The 22955-nt window shown below is 48.2% G+C and overlaps 1 protein-coding gene and 1 long non-coding RNA gene across 6 annotated transcripts in view; one reads left to right on the top strand and one right to left on the bottom strand.

The window, feature by feature from the left end:
• Positions 1 to 2994: 2994 nt before the first annotated feature.
• Positions 2995 to 22955, bottom strand: part of FAM107A (family with sequence similarity 107 member A) — a 28405-nt gene continuing 8444 nt past the window's right edge. The window contains exons 2-5 of one of the 2 annotated variants that reach the window (XM_065845624.2): positions 19030 to 19093; positions 8757 to 8931; positions 4864 to 5020; positions 2995 to 3702 (exon numbers count right to left, since the gene is read on the bottom strand). In XM_065845624.2, the coding sequence (XP_065701696.2) occupies positions 3595 to 3702; positions 4864 to 5020; positions 8757 to 8931; positions 19030 to 19093 (504 nt within the window). In that variant the 3' untranslated portion in view covers positions 2995 to 3594. Of the gene's footprint in view, positions 3703 to 4863; positions 5021 to 8756; positions 8932 to 17267; positions 17843 to 19029; positions 19094 to 22955 lie in introns of those variants that run through there. The other variant, XM_065845623.2, reaches the window with a different exon arrangement.
• The window catches only part of LOC139828795 (uncharacterized), a 34663-nt gene continuing 33895 nt past the window's right edge, over positions 22188 to 22955 (top strand). For all 4 annotated transcript variants that reach the window (XR_011740781.1, XR_011740780.1, XR_011740782.1 and 1 more), the window contains exon 1: positions 22188 to 22644. This is a non-coding gene — a long non-coding RNA (uncharacterized lncRNA). The remainder of the gene's footprint in view (positions 22645 to 22955) is intronic.

The following is a 22955-nucleotide window of genomic DNA, read 5'->3' as shown; positions in this document are numbered from 1 at the left end:
TATTGTGCTTGGGGCATTTTTGTATTTTCTGTAGACAGGAGGAAATGCTTTTGAATATTGTATTTTTTTATTGCTAATATATTTTTCCTATTTAAACTGTTAATGTCTGGAAAACCTAAAATGACTAATCTGAAATCTAGTGGGTTTTCTTCCTTAGCTGTGATAGTCTATAGGTATAGAAGTTAACTTGAGCTTCAGCTGCAAGTACCCAAGAAAGATCCAAGGCAGCTGAAGGTAGAAATGGAGTTGTTCTGTTTCAGTCCCAGCCAGGTGTGGTTGATATCTGCCCTGCCGCTGATTAAGTACAGTTCGTAAAAACACACTGTAGTGTCAAAATAACTTCTGTTAGTCAGATTAGGTCACTAAGGGATAGATAAACGTTAATGCCGTTATGTTGAAATAGTGGCGAAAAGTCACCATCCCTGAAACGGTTTAAAAGATGTGTAGATGAGTTTCTTAGGGACATGGTTTCGAGATAAACTTCATGGTGTTGGGTTAACGGCTGGACTCGACAATCTTAAAGGTCTTTTCCAGCCAAAATGATTCTATGAAGTACAGTATTTAATTCTGGTCACACATGTTCAAGAAAGATGAAGCCCACAAGTGAAAGGGAGGTTTTTGGGAGGGTCAGGGCTTGGAGAAGCTGTGTTAGGTGGAGAGGCTGTGCCCTGCACCCTGCCACGTGGAGCCAGGAAGGGATCTGGGCTGGGAGGAAAGGTACCTGTGTATGGATCAGTTCCTGCTTTGCTTCTTGTGATATTCTGTGGAATATAATTTATTTATAATGTCCTGGTTTGGTTTGGAGTTCAGAACTGAATTGCAGAGTAGTGTTAAAGAAAAACAAAAAAAACTTCTTTTTTTAATTTATTTTTTTCTTCTTTTGTACATGGAATTTTGGAATAGAACTGACATAAGTTTTCCTTTGCTTTAGCTACCAAACACAAACACTCTAGCATTAAGATAGCAGTTTACGTTTGGAAACCCCGTGTGTTGTGGAACTGCTGTTGAATTCAGGCTGGTTCTTGTTTTGTGTGGTGTTTTGGGGCCAAGCTTTGAGCTGTGTTCTGCACTTGGAAATGAAACCCAGGTGAGTTTCAGATGTTACAGATGTGCTTCTGAGCTGTTGTCTCTTTACAACATGCTGTTCTTGGCAGAAAGGGAAATTTCTGACATTTCATATTATTCTGATAGAAATTCTTATTCTGTAATTCTTACTTCCGTTTACAGTACTTTTCTTCTTTAAGTCTCATCAGGTGCCAGTAGCCTGAAGTTTGTTAAGAACTTCCTTAAGAAAATGCCTTAATGTGCATCTCTGCTTTTTAGTATGTTAAAAGGTAATTTGGACAGTGCTGGAGGGAGAAGACCATAATACTTCAGCCCCCTTTTGAAATTCCATCTTTTCTATAAGATGCGGAAAGTGATTCTGCCCATATTGAAGTGAATAGGCCATCTGCCTGTCAGATGTTCAACAGCTGGATCTGTGAGCAGACTGCTAATAGCGGGAAGATCCTTCTATTTTAGGGGTTGTTACATATTTTTTTTTGAAAGTACGACACTAGGCCATAGTTTTCATAAATGTCAGTCTTCCCTTGTGCCTGTTTCCTATATCATGCAACCTATGCCATGTGTCTTATGGAATGCTGCCACACAGAATGAAAATGTTCCTGTTATGTGATGAAATCAAATGCTGCATCTTCTTGCATCGAAAGAGATGAATATATTTAGAACCCTCTGGACTCCACACTCAGATCCTCCCCAAGGTAAAGCAGTAAAACATTTGACACAGTCTCCCACAGCATCCTTGCTGCTAAACTGAGGGAGTGTGGTCTGGATGAGCGGGTAGTGAGGTGGACTGCGAACTGGCTGAAGGGAAGAAGCCAGAGAGTCGTGGTCAATGGGGCAGAGTCCAGTTGAGGCCTGGATCCAGTGCAGTGCCTCAGGGGTCAGTGCTGGGGCTGGTATTGTTCAATATATTCATCAATGACTTGGATGAGGGAACAGAGTGACTGTCAGCAAGTTTGCTGGTGACACCAAGCTGGGAGGAGTGGCTGACACTGGAAGCTGTGCTGCCATCAGAGACCTGGACAGGCTGGAGAGCTGGGCGGGGAGAAATGTAATGAAATAGAACAAGGGCAAGTGTAGAGTCTTGAGTGTGGGCAGGAACAACCCCAGGTTCCAGTGTAAGTTGGGGAATGACCTATTAGAGAGCAGTGTAGGGTGTTGCAGTTGAGACGGACAAACGACATGGACCAAATTCTTCCACGATGAAAGTAGTAGATGCCATTGGTCCATGTCGTTTGTCCGTCTCAACCACGACAGTAGGGGAAAGGGACCTGGGGGTCCTAGGGACAGCAGGATCACCATGGGCACAAGTGTCCCATTAATGTGTCGATACATGGTGCAAACACACCATCTATCTCAGACTTTCTGTATCAGGAGCAAAAAGATTTTTAGCTTTGCAAGGCAGCAACTGAAATGAGGCAGCTCTGACCTCTGGAAAAGGGGATGAGAAGCACTGACAAGTAGTTTTGCATCATCACCTACGTGCCCTGTAGCTCCCAGTGCCTTCAGCTGTGTGCAGGGTGACCAGTACAGCAGCCTGACACCGGTATGATGCGATCACATTGCCACCTCTCAACCACAGGACATTTTTGTGGGTCCCTATGGTAGCACATGTCCAGCTGCTGGGTGAGGGGCTGAAACTCAGTAGTCCAGGGACCAGAAGCAGTTTGTCCATCTGCTGCATCCACAGGGATCTGCTGCCTCATCACTGCATGCTTCCATGAACACCCACTCTGCTAACACCCATCTGTTGCTTTCTGCACCCAGTATTTCCCTCCTGCTTGGGTTGCTGGTGGTGTCAGTTCAATGTCTCTTCTGCCTGAGCAGAACTGCCTAAATAGCTGTTTTTGAAGAGGTTTGAAATGCAATTTAAAGGTGCTTGTGAAGATCAGTTGCTCCTGCCTGTGCTGCATTGGTATGGGTGCACAGAGGTTGATTTTTGTAATATTTTAATGGTACAGATGTGCTGCTGGGACACACGGTGTTGGCGAGGCTCGACTCACACTCCAGTGTGATACCCGTAACCCTTGGGAAAGCTGTTATTGTCACCTGGGCTCTTCTCAGTAATACACAGATTGTCCTTTTTAGTTACCACACCAGGTTTCCAGGAGGCTCTCCAGAGCTGCAGCTGCCCTCCTGTCACCTCGTGCCTGGCAAGCCCGTCTTTGGGAAGAAGCAGGGGTCCCCCAAACCATCCCACCACAGACTTCCCTGGCTTAAACAGTCACTGCATCTCAAGGGTTAACCAGGAGTTAGCTGAAGGTTAGCATGCACCCACCACCTGGAGGGAAAATAACACCATTTCTATCTGCATCTCCTCGTGCGAGTATTTCCTTCATGAGTACTGCACCTTTTCCACAGTGATACTTTCCTTGGCTGGGAAAACCTTTTGTGTGCCTTCTACTGGAGCAAGTGTTAATAACCATAAATAGCCCCAATGATGCAGCTGTGAATGTCCACCATGTACAGAGATGTCAGCACGTATGTGTTAGCGCCAGCCTTCGTAGGATCCCTGTTGAGTTCTGGCAGAAGCTACGCTGCTTTCTCGTCCCCAGTCACTGTCGATGTTCTTCTCAGGTTTTTCTTGACTTTAATGAATTCTGGTGCATGGTCTTCCTGCTTCTCCTGCTCTTTCTCCAACTGTAGGAAAGAAGAGTCACCATTACCTGTGCATGCTAAAGGACAAAAGTGCATTAGCTATGTTAAAATGGTGGGCTTCATTACTGCTGCGTGTCCATTTATTATTGCTTAAAGCTGAATGAGTGTATAGTGGCATGTGTCTGTTTTTCTGGCCAAATTACTTTTTTATTATTATTTTTTAAATTATATTTTATTACATTTTTATTATATTTTTTCCTCCAGGGAGCGACATGTCCAGCAGAAAATCGGGGGAATGCTTCACTTCAGACCTGGCATGGAGGAGGAGAAGGTTTGAATCCTTCCCAGCAAAGGAGGCCCGTGAGCCTGGGAAAAGCTCTCAGCATCAGCTTATCGTCTAAGACAGGGGTAAGTTGTTGTACTGCTTTGCTTTTATATCCAAATTCTTAATGGATCTGTCCCTACACCACCTTGTTTCATATTCCTAGTTCTTCCCTGAGAGTGATGGACTTTGATTTTGAGGGATCTTGGCTAATATTATTGCAAGGGAGCTGTTGTATCATTCATTAAACAAACTAGTTTCATCCATTTGCAGTGCAAATAGTGGCAAGTAGGACAGGGAGTGACTTTTTTTTCAACAAGCTGACTGGCTTCTTGCACTGTTTTGAGTACAAGGGCAGGCACAGAGAGCACTAGGACATGGCTGGGCTACTGACAAGCACCCATGCTGGATGTTACCCTCCCCAGGCATGTTTTTGGCCAGAGTACATGCCGGGAACTGCTCCCCAAAGCAGCTTGGGTGTGATTGCAGAAGGTCTTGCACCTTCCAGCGCATCTGCGGCCTCGCACCCCAGTGTCCTGAGCACCCCTGTGGTGGGTGCTGCAACAGCCCCCATGCTGTTCAGGGTGCTTTGAGCTGGAAAGTGCACCCCAAGGGCACCATGTGGGACCTGGAGGAGACCCAGGGCCAGTGGTGTGCGAAGGAGGTCCTGGGCGAGGTGGGGCTAATGAGGGGATCCCACCATGAGGATGAGGGGGCTGCAGCTTTGTGGGGCAGATGTGAAAGAATTGGGGTTCCTGTTTTGTGGAGGGGTAGCAACGCTATTCCTTGGTTTGCATCTCAGCCCACACATCTCCCCTGTGGTCTGTGCTTTGCATGGCGTGGTGAGGATAACCTGGGGGTGACTGAAAACTCAGTTCTACCTGATCCAGCCTCTGGTGCCTCTTTAATAGCTCTTTTTCAAAAGGAGACTGCAATTTCTTTGCCTCTTCCTCTTCCTTCTTCTGTCTGATGAGTTGGTTTCGCCGTCGGTGCTCGAGTACGCGCTGCAGCTCTGGTTTGCTCTCCACGCCCAAACCTCTGGGGATAAAAAGCAGAAAAATCAGGGCAAAAGCACCTATATTCTGGGGTATAACCACAGCTGGCCTAGAAATCCTAAAACTCTTCTTAGACCTAAATGGAAAGATGGGAGATCTGATCCACAAACCAGCCCTGATCCACAAATCCATCCACAAGGCTTTGAGGGTGTCACTGGGAGCACCTTACTGGTGGGACGGTGCCTTGGGCTGCCGGCCTGGGGTGGGCACCAGTTTGCTGACTGTGTATGGGGCTTGTGGCAGTTTTGCTAATCCTGTTGTGCTGAGGTGCTACAGTTTTCTGGGTCAGATATGGAAATGGGACCTTCAGTTGGCTCCTGCTGGTACTGGTTTTAATTATGTCAGTGGCATCTCCAAGCAGCATTGAGGGCATTTTAAATAATGACGATTTTGTTTTCCACCAGCAGGGGTAGTTGTTGATCTGCAATAATTATCCTGGCAGTTCCTTTCCTCCTCGTTGCATCTCAGCTTTCCTTCAGAGCTGAGATCTAGAGATGACATGCAGAGTTTGGGTCAAGAGGCCAAACTGAAATGTCCTTTTCTCCTGGAATCCGGAGCGTTTGCTGATGGTGCAGGTGCCCAACTCCCCTTCAGCCGCTCAGAGCATCTCACAGTGGGGCTGCTCCAAGCCCTATTCTGTGAGGGGTGGGATCACAGGAGAGAAGACATGGCCAGGACATGCAGGCAAGGCATAAATATGTGGCAAACAGATGAAAGAAGTTCTCAAAAAAAAAAAAAAATCAGAAATCTAGCACTTTGAATATTGCCATGCCCGAATTTAGACGCTGAGATTTACCTCCACCTTCCCACCAGCTTCTGCCCCCCTAGAAGCATGGCAATAGTTAAGGACATGTAGGGCTATGGGTGAACATGGAGCAAGTCCAGATGTCCTCCTGTGTGGTTGTGGGACAATTTCTGCCCCTCCAGGATAGTGGTTTGACCAACTCATCTCTTCCATGCCAAAAGGAATCAGCTTCCTGGCTTAAATCACTAAAAGTGGTGACTCTGCCCCACTGAATCCTTGTCAGAGAAAGGCAAAAATGTGAAGTTGCTGGGAAGCTGAACATTTGCTGAATTTCGAGAGACTTTATTGTACCTGCACAGAGTTCTGTGTTTCTGAAGAACAGATTATTGAGAAGCGGTTGAGGCTGCGTTTACACAGACTCGCTTCCGCAGGTAGCAACTGGAATATAAGTGATCTTGCAAGAAAACACAGAACTATAAGTAGCTGGTGGAAATTATGTTTTTGAGAAGGAGTTGAAGACCTTGTAGCTATCACACATGGCAAAGGAGTGGGGCCTGACGGCTTTTGTGGGTTAGGTTTAACACTCATTGAAATCAATGGGCTGAGAATATTTAGAAATCCCATTGTAAAATGGGAGGTGTTTGATGTTCCTGTGGGTGAGCATCTGTTTTGAAGTGAGGAGGGGACCCATGTCTGTGTTGAGGGCTTGCTGAGGGCACGGTGGACTGGGGTGTGCTATTAATGCAAAGCTCCTCCTCAGCACCTGGAGATTTCTGTTGACCGAAGACTGGTTGGTTTCTGCTGAGGTCATTTGAAAGCAGAGACATCAAACCCTGTGGACTATGGAGCTTCCTTGGCAAGGTGGCAGGTGCTGGGATGTCATCTCATGTCATGAGAAACTGAACTGACAGGCAAGAGAGGAAAATGTTCTCCAGATACAGCAGATCTGTGCGCTGTCACAGTGTGGCTGGAGACCGGTTCTTGCATCCCTCCGGTGCCACATTTAGTGATGCTTCCTGTTGCTATTTATTTTGTTTTGCCGTATGACAGAACAAGGTTCATGACAACGTCAGTCAAACTAGATGTAGTGTTTGCCCCAATATTTTCATGATGTTTTTTCGAGGCAGGAAGAACTTGGATGCTGCAGACGTGCTTTTCCCAAGGCTTGAGAGAAGGCAAACCTGCCTTGGCTTGCTGGAGCCACAACTTGCAATGTTGCCTGTGGATTTATTGCTACTCTTTTATTTAATCAGCCTGTGTTGTTAGTACCCAGAGGTGTTGACTAAGATAAGGGTTTTATTGCACAAGCTGCTGATTTGAGCTGCTTCTTACTGCTGCTTAAAGGGAAAAAACAACAGCAAAACCAGGAGCAAGTCGTAGAGCCTCTTCTCCTCCCTTCTCCTCTGGCTCATCCTGTAGTAACATGTAGCAGGAAGCAAAATCAGTGGATTCCAGAGTGACAAGATGCCATCAATGATGGGTTATTGTTTGCAGTATGGTTCGTTTCACATACTTGCTGAAAAATATTTGCAACGCAAGAGACAAAGCAGGTTTAAATTGATGCCTGAGCCATACAGGTCTAAAACAAGAGGGGTCTGGAGATGCAGGATGGCTGTGATGGGGCTGCCTCCTGCCAGCATCTGATAGCACATGTGGATATATCGTGGTGGCAGGTATGGCACTCAAGTACAAAGTGATGATGCACTTTGTATTTGCCAGTTTGAAGTTTAGCTCAGCCTGATGCCATGGGGTCTGTGCCCTATCTGCCACCACTTGTGTCTGCTACCTTCATTGCAGGAGTTTCTTGATGCTTTGGTCCATCATGGCTGGACTGAAATAACATTCTGTGAGATCAAAACCAATGCTGGTGGCTGAGCCTTTAAACTGAGCAGTGTCGCTGGTCAGGATGTGGTCACTCTCAAACCAGAGAGTTTTAAAAATATCTGACTGGTATAGTTACGTCTACCTCAATGCTGGAGAATGGCCTGGGCATGGTCCTTGTAATTTTTCTGAACGTGTGAAAATCAAATCAAACCCATGCCCAGCTAGTGCTAGTATTGATTAATGAACCCTGCTGGCAGACTTGATTGTTTGCTGAATTAATATATGTGTCTGGTTCTCGTAATGACTGTAGTCCTTTGGAACAGAGGCTGTGCTCCTTTTAATTAGACGGTCAAAGTTCTATTATGTCAGAATATTGCTGGGTATTCAGAAAATGTCAATATAAAGCCAGCAGATTTCTTGCTGTGCTAAAAAGGCTCTGAACTGAATATGCTTTTGTGGCACTGATGTTCAGACAGTTGCTGCAAAGGAATGATGTGGTTTTAGGTTTTCAGACCCTGGTGTCATTATCCTGATGTTGTTTCTGTACCCCCAAAGACTTAAATCGTGGTGATGGGGTAGAAAATCAGGAATGTGAATTCTAACCTATCTTTATTGGTCTGATTTTTAGGGAGACAGTGGTTAACTTTGTACAGAAGATCTCACCCTGATGCTATCCCAGCTTTCAATGGCTCCATCCAGCCTGCTGCTCTTACTGCCTCTGGATTGACCTTAAAGAACACAGGAAGGCTGTGCATTGCTGGAGACTGGGCAGGTCAGTGATGGAGACAGAAGAACCAGGACCAGGGAGAAAACGTATGTGGGACACCAAGCAGGGGCTCTGGGGATGCCTTGTATCTTCCAACACTTGTGGTTTGAGGTGGGTGGAAATAGCCAGCAGCTCCAAAAAGTGTTTGCTGATGCTTCAGGATGGCAGAGCAGGGGGCTTTTCGTTCTGCTTTTGTTTTGAAAGGAACCATCAGGTGAGAGAAAAGGACAGGAAAGGACTACAGCAAAATTTACATGGTGTTCATTTGCAAGTGAAGGGATTTATTATGCCCTTTCAACTCGCAGCCTGTCGCTGGCACTTTTGCCTTGGCTGCTGAGCTCTGCAACACCTCTCAGACCACTCCAGGCTGCAACCTCCTCTTACCTTTTGTGGTTCATCAGCAGCTCCCTGTGCAGCTCTTGGTGGCTCTTCGAGGCTTTGACAGGATTCAGGAGCTTTTTAGGTTTGATGAGGTCTGGGTTTCCATCTGTGTAGTCTGGATGAGTCAGGATATTCCCACTGTCTGGTCGCTCCCGCTGTATTTCGGTGTACATGGATGCTGGAAGAAAAGAGAGGTGTTTGCATGAGCAACTTCACCCTGCTGTGCTGTGGGAACCTGCTGGAGCGAGACAGAGGAGAAGAGATGGTGTCTGCCCCGGCTGCTCGACACCCGTGTCAGTGTCTGCACGCACGTGCCTCCACGTGCCGGTGCGGGTTTTTTAGAGGTTTTAAAAAATATTCCCTTGGTGTTGTTGATGAGACACGTATTAATTAGATAATGTAAATTACTTGCCAGCCACTCGCTTCAGTGGCTGCAGTGTTTAGTGCCAAGGATTAATTAATGTAGTATAGGTCTAACTAAAACTGGAAACAGCCATGACTGGACTGTGCTGAGCTGCTGCTTCTGCCGTCCTGGCCAAGGCCATCGGTCCCTTAGCACAAGGGGATGCTGTGGGGTTTGAGGTGCTTCTGGAACACGGGCCTGAGAAACTGCTGCTGTACTTGAAACCTCTTGTCAAGGAACATTTCGTTGATATCCTGCTGGCCTAATAAACAGGATCGAGCCCAACGCCAGGAAAATTGTAGTTTGCCCATGTGGTTGTGCTGTAATAATTTGTACGTTCTGAATGTAGGAACAAGAGCCCACTGTTTTGGAAGTGGTGACAGCTTGGATTTCAGGCAAACCACATGGCATGTTTGCTGTTGGTATTTTCCAAGTGCTATACATTTCTCCTTTACGAAAAAAACCTACACAAAGTGAGTGCAAAGCACAATTTATAAGACAAACTGCATGTGTTAAGCTGTGTCTTTAAATGCACAGCACAGTGGGACTGCCTACAATTATTCCATGTACCGTCTAATCAGGGGCTCAGAAACAGCAATTTATTCCTGACTATTCATTTGAACAATTTGGAAGTTTACCAGTAAGAACAAAAAGTCCCAGGAAAAGGGTGTAGGCAGCTCCATGTCTTGAAGTGTCTTGTTATTACAGTATTTCTAGGGGTTGAGTGTGAAGTTATATGGGTTGATGGAGCAGCAAGGAAAACAGTTGTTCAGTAATGTTGCCTCTCTTATTGCAATCTCACGTATAAAAAGAATAAAAGCCTTTTAAAAGAGAAATCAATAAAAAAAAGCAAGAGAAAGCATGCTGGGGCATTCTTTCATAGCAAGTACTTAGCAAATGTAAAGTAGATTGCAATCAAACAGAATTCTGTAAGGAATAATGCTGCTGAAGAAATGATTCAATTTCAAACAACTTCTCATTGAATGTTAATGGCAGCCAGTGCCTTACTGCTTTGGGAACAAAGAGAAACAAATGAGAGCCCATTACATGAGTGTAATTGGGGTGAATAGTTTGGTACATATTTAAAGGGCACTTGGAATCTGGAACCAGTGATGTCTTGTGTCAAATTATTTTCCTCTGGGATCATACGTCGCTGCTGGCAGAAGGGAAGGTGGCGTGGTTTGATGTTTGATGGCAATTGCCAGGCTGGCTCAAACCCCAGCGGGGCCGGACTCCACAGGCTGAAACTGGGCGCTCAGCGTTGCCTTCCAGAGGGATGCAGGGACTGAGGAACAGCCAAGGGTTAAGGCAGCACAATTTCATGGCTAATTTTTGTTAGGTGAAAGCCAAGTTTTGAACAATGGAAAAATATGTCAGGTTTTCACTGGGATAAAATTATGTTTTGTTTTGTTTTGTTTTTTTTTCCCCGCCCCTTCTTCAAGTTCTTCCCTTTTTTGCTCTTCTTTTTTTTTTTCCCCACAGGAACAAAGACAGGCGAAAGTCAGGGAAGGAAGGTACAAAAGCAAAGTTTTGTTTTGGCATTAATGAAATGGATGAGCTCCCATTTCAAATGGCAAAACAATGTCTTCATTCTTCAAACAAAAAAGTCTCTCCATGGAGTAACCTAAATAAAATGCCAGGTGTTTTTAATGGAAACACCGTTTTTGGACAGCTATACTAACAGACTAGCCTCACTGTCACTGTGTCATTCTGTCTGTCACCCTTTTCCCGCTATTTCTGTGCTGTTGTTCAGACCAGAGCAGCCTTCAGTGACAGAGATGCCTGCACTTGCCTGTGTGCTGAGTACCAAATCCAGCAGGAGAAGAGCTTGGGCTTATTGGGCTTATCAGGCTTGGATTTGCCCATCTTAAATCCGCCTGTTGTGCTCTGCTGGGGGACAATGCAGTGAGCAGCAAGCATGGAAGGATTACGTGGCCAACCAAGCCTGAAGGACCAACCTGGATGCTGTAAATGGCTGTAAGTCTAGCGACTTTGGTGTTTGTTTTTTTTTTCTATACCAAGTAGTTCTCAGGCCCTGCTGCTAAGCTGCACTAGCTCTCGGGGCACTGGTGCAGCGCTGGTACTTATAAAGGACATTTTACCCCTGCCTCCGTGATATATGGATTTGCTTTTGCAACACAGGAGTGGGAGCCCCTTCTTCCCCACCTCCAAGACCCAGATTGTAGGAGATTCACTTGGGGCAGGCTGTCCCCACACCCACATAGGGCTAATGCCCAGCAACATGCAGTGCTATTGCACAGAGTCATGCGGCCCTTCAGTTTGCTCTTGTGGTGTTTCCACCCCCCTGGACACCCAGCATGATCAGGGAAGGCCCCCCTACCCTGGCCTTGGGGGACCCTCTGCTTATGCAGTATTCTGGGGGAGCACCATGGCGAACCTGGAGGTTTTGAATTGGCTGATGTGGTTATTTTCAGACTGCTGCAGTGTAACATTGCATGGCCGAGGCTTGCAAAGAAGCAGCAATTTATCAGCCTATTTACTGAAGGCAGATGGGGAACTTTTCCCTGAAACTAGCAGAAATGAAATTACTGGGAAGGAAGGAGTAGGAGGAACTGAAATGGACTGGAAGCATTTCTGGCCAGGCGGCTGTTAAATCAGCATGCAAAAGTCCTCCCAATGAGTGCATTTGTGTGAACAGTTCTGTGGGGGCCAGGACACAGCAGGTAGTTCTGAGCTTGGTTTTCGCTGTGCCAGATGTGCCCAGGGGTGTGCAGGCACCGAGGCTTTGCCTTCCAGTGGGTGATAGTGCTGCCCTGGGGACGAAGTCAAAGCCCTGATCTTGTACATGACCGGGACTGGAAGGAGCCTTGAACCTCACTACAAGAACAGCACTTTAAACCTTCAGAAGACCTTAGTCTAGAATAATTCACGGAATGTCTCATTTGCATTGAGCAGAAAAAGATAAATGAGAATATAATAATATTGGTGTGCCTAAAACACAGCGTGGGGTTATGCTGGGAGTAAGCATGGGACATCCTTTCTCCTGCAGGCTGGCAGATAGGGACCCAGTGCAAAATATTTCTCAGGGAGTAGATCTATCATCTTCAAGACCTGATGTAATTCATGTCCATGTAAGGGGAGACAGACTGCTATCAGGCTGCTTTTTTCAGTATTTATAGTGCTGGAGGTATAAATCAAGCCAGGTCTCTGCAGTGGATTTACAGCAGGATGTCTGGTTTTGCATGATTCAGCCGTAGATCAATGAACAAGGCTCTGCTCTGGCACCTCCTTGGCCACCATCATAAATCAGCAAAAGGTGTTAGACATTTTTATATTGTTCTTGGCAAGATATAAACAAAAAAAACCCCCAAAAACGTGCATTTTAATACCCTGTGCTGTACTCAGAAAGACAATGTGACCTTTTAAGTAGATCTGCTCTGGAGTGTTGCTTATAAAAAGTAGCTGTGTTCCTTTGACATACTCAGTCTTTTGCTTGCTTTTAAATATTTTCCCTTTTCTCGTTTCTAGAAGTCTGAGGCTTTCTAGGAAAGGTACGTTTCCAAGTGACTTTTCTGTAAGTAAAAAACAAGGCTGCCTGGATGAGGAGGCCAGGGAGAGCCATAGCTTTGAAACAAGTTCCCAGGCTTGATTTATTTTCCAAGAGACCCCCGCAGGGAATATTCAGCATCTTTGAGATGTCCCAGGGACCAACCACCCTCCTTCCCCAAGGTGTGGGACTGGTTGGAGGAGAAAAATGTCATTATAAAATCTTGGCCTGTTCTGACATAAAGCAAAGTGCAAATTCCTGCTCACCTGGAAACGCTTATAAATTTCCAAATTCCTGTGAGACTTGTGATAAAATCATCACTGTGCAGTCCTGGAGCAAATTGTTTCCACTTCTGATTATGCTCAGCCCCAATTTTTTGGGGAACAGGATATCAGGCAGTTTTGGTGCAACATTAAATGACTTTGAAAACCTGAATTTTGCAAATAGTACATTAATTGTGCCCTGCTGGGTGCGTAAGATGTGGTGGGCTGCTTGGGGTGCTGAGTGGCTTTTGTGCAGCCCCGGGGCAAGGAGAAAGGCTTTAGCATGCTCCTGGGGAGGAGGAGAAGGAGGAAGAGGATGAGGAGGACTGACTCATGCCCAGGGACAGGTTGCAGACACAGGGGCTCAGCTCTCCTTCCCTTTGCCGCTGCTGCTTTTTGCTTTTCCCTCAGAGAAGAAGCCCTTCAGAGAGCATTTATTTAGGATTAAGTGATTTGTCTCCCCGTGGTGGGCTGCCCCGCGGGTCCCTCTGCATCAGACCGTGTGCTGCTCTGGGTGCTGCCATGGGCAGCCGGCTTCACCGTCCAGGCGGAATGGAAATAATCCCCAGGAATGTTAAGGGGATTAACGGCGCTGGAAAGGGCAGGTAACCTGAGGGGTGCTGCCTGCGTGGCTCCAGCCATTCTTCACAAGGGGAAAAAACAACAGAAATGGGAAATAAAACTAATCCATAGCTGTTGGGTTTAGAAAACTGTAGAGTGGAGGTCTGGACTCCTACCCAGCACCTCTCAACTTGCAACTGTATAAAAGAGGGTGCAGCAAGAAACCCTAGTTTGGCTGCTTTTTTGCAGGTTTTCCTGTGAAATGCCTTCTCCCCCTTGGCTTTTGTTTTGCAAGCTCTCCTTGACGTCCTCCCCCCCGCGACCTGCTTGCCTTTCCCCTGCGCATCCCTCGGCCCTTTTCCACATCACTTGCAAAGTGAGTTTCTCCTCCCTCAGCGCTGCTCTGCAGCGCCCTGTCCCGTGTAACGCTGCTGTGATGCTTCTCAGCATCCTTAACTCGCAAATCTGGCGTGCCGTCTTCTGCCACACAGGTCAGTGTTTAGCTTTAGCTGAAATCTATAAAGCAACCATAGCTCACAGTCTTTTATTTCTGCCGTCTGTGCCATTTGAGAACTGACTTTCCAACTAGAGTATCTCAAGAGAGGTTTGTCAATAAGGGCAGATGATGGCCAAGCTGCTTTGTTAAAAATACTGTCTGGGCCTCCCTTTCTGGGCAGAGGATGTGCCTTTGTGAAATGCCATCCATGTAAAAAGAGGCAGAAGGCATTATTCTGGGAATGGGATGCAAGCTTAGAGGATGTTGCTATTTGTAATTCTGTGAAACCCTATTACTTGGTAGAAGAGACGAGACTGGGCAAAAACCTCAGGACACCCAGGGTCAGAGCCCTGGACCTGGGTTTGTAAAAACACTGATCCAAGGGACTGTTTCCTGGGCAGAAATGATCACTTAAAAGTGTGGCTACAGGGAAGAACCTCTGGTTTTCTGGATGCTTGGGATTTATTAATGAATGTGTCTTTTTTAAAGAACCAACAGATTAACGAAGGGCTGCTGAAAGAAGCTGGTCATACACATACTACAAGTAAAGAGGCTGCAAAACCACTACACTCATTATGCGTCAGCAGAACTAGTTTGAAGATATTTACACAAGTAACCTGAGCCTGGGAAATAATGTGAGTTTCTGACACATTTAACTGCAATCCTGGTGGCAACCTTCCCTTTTCTGGGCTATGGCCCCTGATGGCATTCACTCCCTGGGGAGCCCTCCTTTCCCCAGGATGAGGGATCATCCCTCGCACCCCCCTCTTTGGGAAGGCTGAGGGAAGCAGGTCTGTCCTCACACCCCTCAGGGGTTTGCATGTGTGTGGGATCTTTAAATCAGCTGCTGTTCCTTTTAAGCACTGGAACACGCACACTTCTATCTGTTAACCAGAAGTTAACTTTGATTTTCATTTTAGAGCATGAACTTTCAGTCAATGCTGCTGAGGCAGTCTGTTTCCTAACAACACATTTCCACTCTCTGAAGTGAAGCTGGAGTTCGACCCTACAGCTTTTCCCATGAGAGTGTAATGGGACAAGAGGTTGTGCTGTATGTTAAATCCTACAAAGAATGAAGCTGAAAGTTTGTCTCTAGTTTTGGATTCTTGAATTGATGGCATTTGCTAATCCGGATGATTTTCCTAGCATTGATTAATTGTATTTTAGAAACAGAGAATAGCTGGGGTTGCAGAGAAGCAACTGCGTGTTTGTCTTGATGAGCCCCAAAACTTAGCTTTGGAATGTGCAACTGTGCTGCGGAGGATCTGCTGCCAGGAGGATGAGGGGTTTGACCTCAAAGGTGGGCACTTGCTTTTGGAAGCCATTTTCTGTGTGATCAATAGGTTCAGGGCAGGGCAAGGCACCCAGGTGCTGGCTTTAGCAGGTCAGATGTGAGTGCTGCCCGCTGGGGTGACTCACTGTGCCTGGGAACCTTCTGATGAGTGAGTCCCTGCAGCTGAGCCTGCAAAATGTGCCTTAGTGTCCCAACTAATCTGTGTGTTGCTGTTACCTGGCTAAGCCTGGAACAAAATATCTGTCATTCCTTCACATTAGCTTAATGACTGCTGTACCTTACTGCACTGGTGATGGATGATGATGTTAATAATGATGATAATAATGTGAGCCCAAAGACTGTCAGATGCTAATTGTTACCCACCTTGGGCAAGATGGTACCAGCTTCTACCCTCACAGTGATTTTACCCTCTTGTTCCTGCCATGCCAGCAGCTCGGGAGCATCTCATACCGATGGATCTGGCACATTCCCCCTTGCTTGTCACCAAGCGACCATATCACCGATAAGTGATACACGCGCTCCGGAAAGGAGGCAAAGAGCCTTTGTCTGCTTTTAATCTATAGTTTTAAATAATTAAGCAAGGCTAATTCTGGTATTTATAATGCAATAGAGTAAATGTAACTCAATGTGGCTGCTGTGGGAAGCAGTTCCCAGCTATTGGGTGGCAGCAGCAGGCAGGGATGCCCCAGGTCCCTTTGCCTTCACTCAGTCCTGGTGTTCAGGAATAAACCCCATGAGGTCGCAGGGTTGGAAAGGAGAAAGAAAACCCTACTGGAAATGTAAAATGGCGCAGGGGAACAGGGCCCTGCAGCTCCTGGCACTGCTGCCATATCTCACCCTGGTCCCTGTCTCTCTGCTGAGCACACGTGGGGGCTGGGTCACCAGTGCAGTCTGAGCTCCCCACCAGTACAGCCAGTGCTCCCCGCCAGTACAGACGATGTTCTCCCACCAGTATAGCCAGTGCCCCCCATCCTGCCCATGCTTGCTGAGCACTGTCCGAGCACTGCAGCCCATGGGACTGAGGTCCCCCATTTACTTCAGCACAGCACCCATGAGAGGGGGGCACAGAGTGGGCACCAGCTCAGCTCACACACCAGCAGTTGCCATCACCCCGAATGTAAAGGACCTGGGATGTCACCCTGATCACCCGCTGAGCTTTGCACTCATCACATTTATTTGGAAGAGAGAAATCCCAGCAGGTTTGGGACTAGCTGAGCTGTCTGGTGTGTAGAAATTACTGGTACCCTGTTTTGTGTTGGCTAATGCTGGAAATGCCTGTACAGTCAGGCAGCAGCAAGCTCCACTCTGCCTGCAGGCAGGCAGGGTTGGGTATGCTGGTTAATAATTTCATTTCATTACTTTGGACTGTGATAAGCAAAGATAACAAGGCTGGGATCCCATTCTGTAGCAATCACCAAGGGGTGTCAGCCCCGTGCCTTTTGCAAGTGGCATTTGGAGGGGCTTGTTTAGTTTTGTTAAGCAATGACAGATGCTTAGCAATATTTCTTGATAAACGCAGACTTTTCATATCTCATCAAATATTTTCTCTGTGCGTTTGCCTGCCTATGAGAGAGACACACATCAATCATTAATGAATGTTTTAAGGCAGCTCAAAGGTATTTTGTTGAATACAGGGAAAATCCTCCCATGTTGATTTGCAGGGATTGTGTTATATTAACAAGTGCCCCCTGTCCAGCCCAACGCTTCTCCAAGAAGGTTTGAATCGCAACATGGGTTTGCTTACAGAATTTTTTGTGGGATATGGGTCTGTTTTGAAAGGCAGAAGCAGAAGGGCAGCTTTTCAGCCAGCTACTGAAGTAGTAACCTGATATCTCAAATAAAATTTAAAACAGGGTCCGAAGTCACCTGTACGCAAACATGTATGAAGCGCAGACTAATCCCATGGAAGCTCAGCAGCCCGTCCCTGCAAGGGGGAGCTGGCAGAGTTGTGGGGACCCCCTGAGACAGGTCAGGTGGTCCTGGACTTACCTGATTTCCGCAGCGTGGCCCTGGGGAGCCCGGGGGGCAGGTGCTGCCCTGCGCCCCATGACATGGGGCTGAGGCTACTGCTTCTGCTCGGCTGCGCTCGCGCCTGCATGAGTTTTTGGCAGGGTCCGACGAAGCTGCCTGGCTCTTGTTAGGTCTCTCCAGCGGGAGCAGGGACAGAGGGTCACGTGGAGGTGGCCACTGCACTGTCGCTCCCTCCTTGCTGCTCTCGTCACCCCACGGGGACCCCAGCAAGTGTTGGAGCTCAGATGGCAGCAGCTGGTGGCTTTGCCCACTCCTCAGTGCTGGTCCCAAAGGTCTCTCTGCTGCCCTGAAAACTTGCTGCCTTTGCTCTTCACTGCCAGACGATGTTTTCCCAGGACAGAGGAACAAGCTAATTGTTTTTTCCTCCCAAAGCAAACAGCTCTGTGCATGCCCAGGTGCCCAGGCAGCCCACTCAGTGTGGCTGCTGCTGCCAGTGGAGAGGTTGTGTCCCTGCTCCACGGAGAATGATTTCTCCTAAGCGTGCCTTAAGCATGCTCCCAGAGAAATCAGATCGCCCCAGAGGAAACCGCACGCCCACTCTCTTTAGCAACCACTGCAACAGCCAAGCCCGGCACCAGGGCAACCGCTCGAGTTATCGTGATTATTCCCTGGCATGTTGCAACACCCTGTCATCTACCAACTGCTGCATGGTCCTGGGGGAACAGCTGCCGCACCTCATGGGTAAGGGCTGCAGGAGGTAGAAGCAGCCCCTGGGTGGGGGCCATGGGTGTCCTGGTGGCACCAGGGCTGTGTGATGCTGCTGCATCACTGCCCCAGGTCTCATCCTGCTGAGATGCAGCCCCTGCCTGGATCGGACCCCTTGTCCCCATCTGTGCTGTGGGGACAACATGTGTACCATGTTGGCCATCCCTGAATTACCACAGCCTGGGAATCCAGAGGCTGCAAAGCTGAGGGAGGAGTTTAACCACCTCAGCAGCTCTGGGATGGGCGCTGTGGTCTGGCTCTGCCCAGGTCGCCCTTTGCCAGCCTGCAGATGCCCATAATTTTGGTCCCAGGAAGTGGGCAGGAAACTACTTCCACCCCGAGAAAGGCTGGTACCGAGGTGCAGGTACCAGCCACTTTCCTGCATCCATGGGTGCACACATCAGCGTGGCCACTTCCTGACCCTGTGAAGGACTGCAGAAAGGGGCCAGGCTGCCGTAGCCACAGGGGTGCTTATTCACTTATGTTCACCTCTCCACATTTTCACAGAATCACAGAATGTCAGGGATTGGAAGGGACCTGTAAAGCTCATCCAGTGCAATCCCCCCGCCGGAGCAGGAACACCCAGATGAGGTTCCACAGGAAGGTGTCCAGGCAGGTCTTGAATGCCTCCAGAGTAGGAGACTCCACAACCTCCCTGGGCAGCCTGTTCCAGTGTTCTGTCACCCTCACTGAGAAGAAGTTTCTTCTCAAATTTAAGTGGAACCTTTTGTGTTCCAGTTTGTACCCATTACCCCTTGTCCTATCACTGGTTGTCACCGAGAAGAGCCTGGCTCCATCCTCCTGACACTCACCCTTTATAGATCTGTAAACATTAATGAGGTCACCCCTCAGTCTCCTCCAAGCTAAAGAGACCCAGCTCCTTTGCTCCTCTCTACATCCCAGCATTTTTTCCCCCCATCCCAGCCATGTTTTCTAGCCAAGGGCTCAGCAGTGCTGGGTGTGAGCAGACATCCCAGCCTCTCCCTCCCCGGGGAGCACAGGCTGCTGGACTCACCCGAGCCACTGCTCCTGGGCTTCCCACTGCCACCAGGACACTTGGGCTGAAGGGAATATTCTTTCTGGAAGAAAAGAGAGAGAAATGGGAAAGGACTGCACAGGTATTGTTCTGTTACAGGAGATGAAATGTAGGAAGAGTTGCTGGTCATTTGCTACTGTCATTAAAACTTATTATTTTTTTTTACCTCCTGACCAGGAGCTGTTGAATTTAACTGAGGTGGAGTTTCAAGTGCAGGAGGTGAGAGGCAGGCTGTTCTGCATTCCCGTGTGCTTGGTATGTGTGTACGTGTACTTGTGTGTGCATGGTCAGCTCAGCCCCATCAGACGTGGGTTAGACACGGGCAGGGTTTGAAGGTCCAATACAGCTTTTGCCCCTAGACCAAGGCTGTGGTGGAGGAAGGGGCTTTAAGTGGGGAGGCTGTGCAGTTTGTTTGCTCAAACTGCAACCTGCCTTGCAGTCCACATATGCCCTGTAAGCTTTTCATGGCTGTGCAGATTCTCTTCACATCACCTGTTGCCCCATAGCCTGGCTACTCGCATGCTCCAAAAAAACATTTGGCTCAATTTTCAACTGAAAAAGAGACGGTTGCACATCTGTACTACTCCTCTTGGATTGCCTTTGAGCATGCTAAAGCTCAGCACCTGGTGTTGAGCTTCATGTCTGTGAGTTCACTAGAGATGTGTCAAAGTGGGAAAAAAGGCATCAATTTAAACCCACTTTGAGCTCCCAAGTAAGTGTGGTTATGGCTGGTAGATGAGAGAGTGGAAAAGGGCTATGATCCATCAACACCTGCTTTCGACTGAGCAAAACAAATTGGAAAAAGGCAAGCTAAATTTTCTGGATGTGTTTCTGTCTGATATGCCCTAGTGCCTTCCCAGCTGTAGGTCTGGGCTCCTCTCTGCAGGGCAGTGGGTTTGTGGGGTGCTTAGGACCTCCAGTCCTGCACCAAAGGACTTCTCATGGCAAAGCTATTTTTTCTAGGACCTCCTTGCACAACAGTTCTCTTTGCTATCTGAACTAGTAAGCAATCTCACCCTGTGCTCCGGAGTCTTTTGGATTAACAAAAAGCCTTTGTATTCCCCCTGTAGCTCCCTGATGGTGACTGTGTGAAGGCGGTTGATTGCTGGGTGATATTTATCTGGAGTGGCTCCTGCAGACAAGGAGTTGCCTCATTCACCAACTGCCCCCATGTTTCTTATAAAGTGGCTTCATATCCCAGTAGAAGGTGGCACAGGGAGCTCAGCCCAGCATCACTCTTTGTGTCTTCTGTGCCCCACGTGGCCCCATGTTGCTGTGGATGCTGGGGGTGGTTTGCAGGTGAGGGTCTGGTTTGGAGGTGTCACCCTCAGAGGAGGGAGTCCCTGTGCTGGGAGCTGGCAGAAGAGCTGGGTGGCTCTGGCACAGCTCTGACACAGCTTTTTGCCACATGTGGCCACAGAGGACTCATTTTCCCAGGTGGCCAAAATGGCCAACAGCATCTTGGCGTGCATCAAGAATAGTGTGGCCAGCAGGACCACAGCAGTGACGGTCCCCCTGTACTTGTCACTGGTGACAACCCACCTTGAATACAGTGTTCAGTTTTGGGCCCCTCACAAGAAAGCCCTTGAGGTGCTGGAGCGAGTTCAGAGAAGGGCAAAGGAGCTGGTGAAGGATCTGGAGCACAAGTGTGATGGGAGCGGCTGAGGGACCTGGGAGGTTCAGCCTGGCAGAGGCTGAGGGGAGACCTTCTGATCTTTGAACTGCCTGAAAGGAGCTTGGAGCATGGAAGGTGTTGGTCTCTTCTTCCAAGTAACAAGCGACAGGACAAGAGGAAATGGCCTCAAGTTGCACCAGGGGAGGTTTAAATTGGATATTAGGAAAATTTCTCCACCAAAAGGGTTGTCAGGTATTGGAACAGGCTGCCCAGGGCAGTGGTGGAGTCACCATCCCTGGAGGGGATTAAAAGACACATAGATGAGGTTTTTAGGGACATGCTTTAGTGCTAGAGTTAGGTTACGCTTGGACTCAATGATCCTGAGGATCTCTTCCAAGCAAAATGATTCTATGATTTCTTGGGACTTGGACTCTGCCCAGCTGAGGAAGTGATGTGGTCTTCTCATTCAATATATAAGTAAAGAGACGATAATGCTGTGCTGATTGTGCCCCAGAGTGTGATGGGCAGCTGTCCGGTTAATTAGTGAATGCTGAAGGAGGAAGATGGCTCTGGGGGAGCCCACAGCCGAGTCCTCATTACTGGGACTGTATATTAGATTGACATTCACCCGTTGAGTTACTTTGCTAGTGATGTTAGGTGCTGGCTGCCATTGGTCTAGCCAGTTGCTGCAGCATCAGGAGCTTTCTTGTGTGGACACGTCTCTCATGTATTAAAAATCCCCAGACAAGTCAAGTGAGTACACAACACACACACTGGCTTTCCCATGGTTGTGTAACGCAGCCAGCCTGACATGGAGGCAATGACAGTGAGATAACGCCGCCGCCAAGATGGGCTCGCTGTCTGTCCGGCCACAGCGCCGAGGAGCCTGATACAAGCTGTGAATTACTGAGCAGACAGCTCTGCCGGGCCCTGCCTGTATCTTTATTAAATCTCGCTCTCAGCATGGGGTTGGGAGTGCAGCATCGCTGTCAATCGTGTCCAGACTCCTGATCCTCAGACAAAATTCTGGCCCCACTGAAGTCGCCCAGACTCGAAGGCAGACAGCGTTTCACCTCCTGCTGCAGGGAGGTCCTGGAGGCTTGTTAAACATTTCCTCCGCTGGGTTAATGTGAGATGTTGCCTGCAATGGTGGGGACCAGCCCTCCCTCCTGCTCCCTGTCCCCCTGCACACACCGTGCAATCCCACTACAACCTGAGAAGTTGTGCTGGTTGCACTGTGGTGGTGACCTTGGTGGTGGCAAAGCCAAGGACATGTAGGTTGTTCAAAGTGGTACTTTGTCCCTGATACCTCGTCACCTCCATGGCACGGAAAGGCTGGAAACACACTCCTGCTAATCTCCACTCCAGCTATTAGTGTGTTTGCAGAGCAGGATGGCTTCTCACACCTCCCCAGCTCACGGACAGAAGTTAATGATTGCTCAAATGTTAGAGACTTTTACTTGCTCCCCATGGGACAAAATGGGGACAGGACTCTGTCCCCGACCCCACTGTGCAGGGGTCAGGTACTGCAGGAGTCAGAGGGCTTTGTCACAGTGAGGGTTCAGATGGGGAGTGTGTATTGCAGTAAATGGGTGGAAAATGCCTGCATCTAGCCAGGACTAAGAAGTGCTAACAAAACTAGGATTAGACGGTAACACTGGGCCCCTCTGCAGGTGAGCAGGACAGATGCATGTGGGGCACGTGGATGCAGGAGGAGCTGCCCCAAGCCCACCTGGTGCTTCCATCCATGGCAGCAGCAGCCAGCCCGCAGCGGCCCTGGCCAGGGAATTTCTTCAGCAAGAGAAGGAGGATCCTGGAAACACGGCTGATGGGAGCAGGTACCACTTCCAACCCACAGGCCAGCTCCTGCCTGGGATCCCCACCCTGCTGTGACCGTGTCTGTGGGGACACCTACCACTTGAGCTGGAATTAGCTATTAAGTGGGGTTAAATGCAACAAAGCAACATAAAGTATAAATAGTAAGTAGTCTCATGTACTTTTACTGTTCTATGTTACTCCCAGATATCCTGGGCATCATTATACCCCAGCAGGACTGTTCCTGGCCCTGACTGATGCACAGCAAAGAACTCCTGCAGCAAATGTCTGGAGGCAGTTTTGCAGCTGTAGGCTGCTTTGAAACACCGGGTCTAAGCAGGAATCCTCCTCCGCGGCTCCCTGCTTGGGTTTGCAATGCTCCAACCACAGCTTAAAGCCAGCCTCTCTGTATAAACCATTAATCAGTGTTACTTGTCCTACGTGTGGGCGCTCTAATATTTACTTGCAGCAAAAT

The sequence above is a fragment of the Patagioenas fasciata genome, chromosome 10 (assembly GCF_037038585.1).
Source record: "Patagioenas fasciata isolate bPatFas1 chromosome 10, bPatFas1.hap1, whole genome shotgun sequence".
In the NCBI taxonomy this organism is placed as follows: domain Eukaryota; kingdom Metazoa; phylum Chordata; class Aves; order Columbiformes; family Columbidae; genus Patagioenas; species Patagioenas fasciata.
This window is presented reverse-complemented; position numbering and strand designations above follow the sequence as displayed.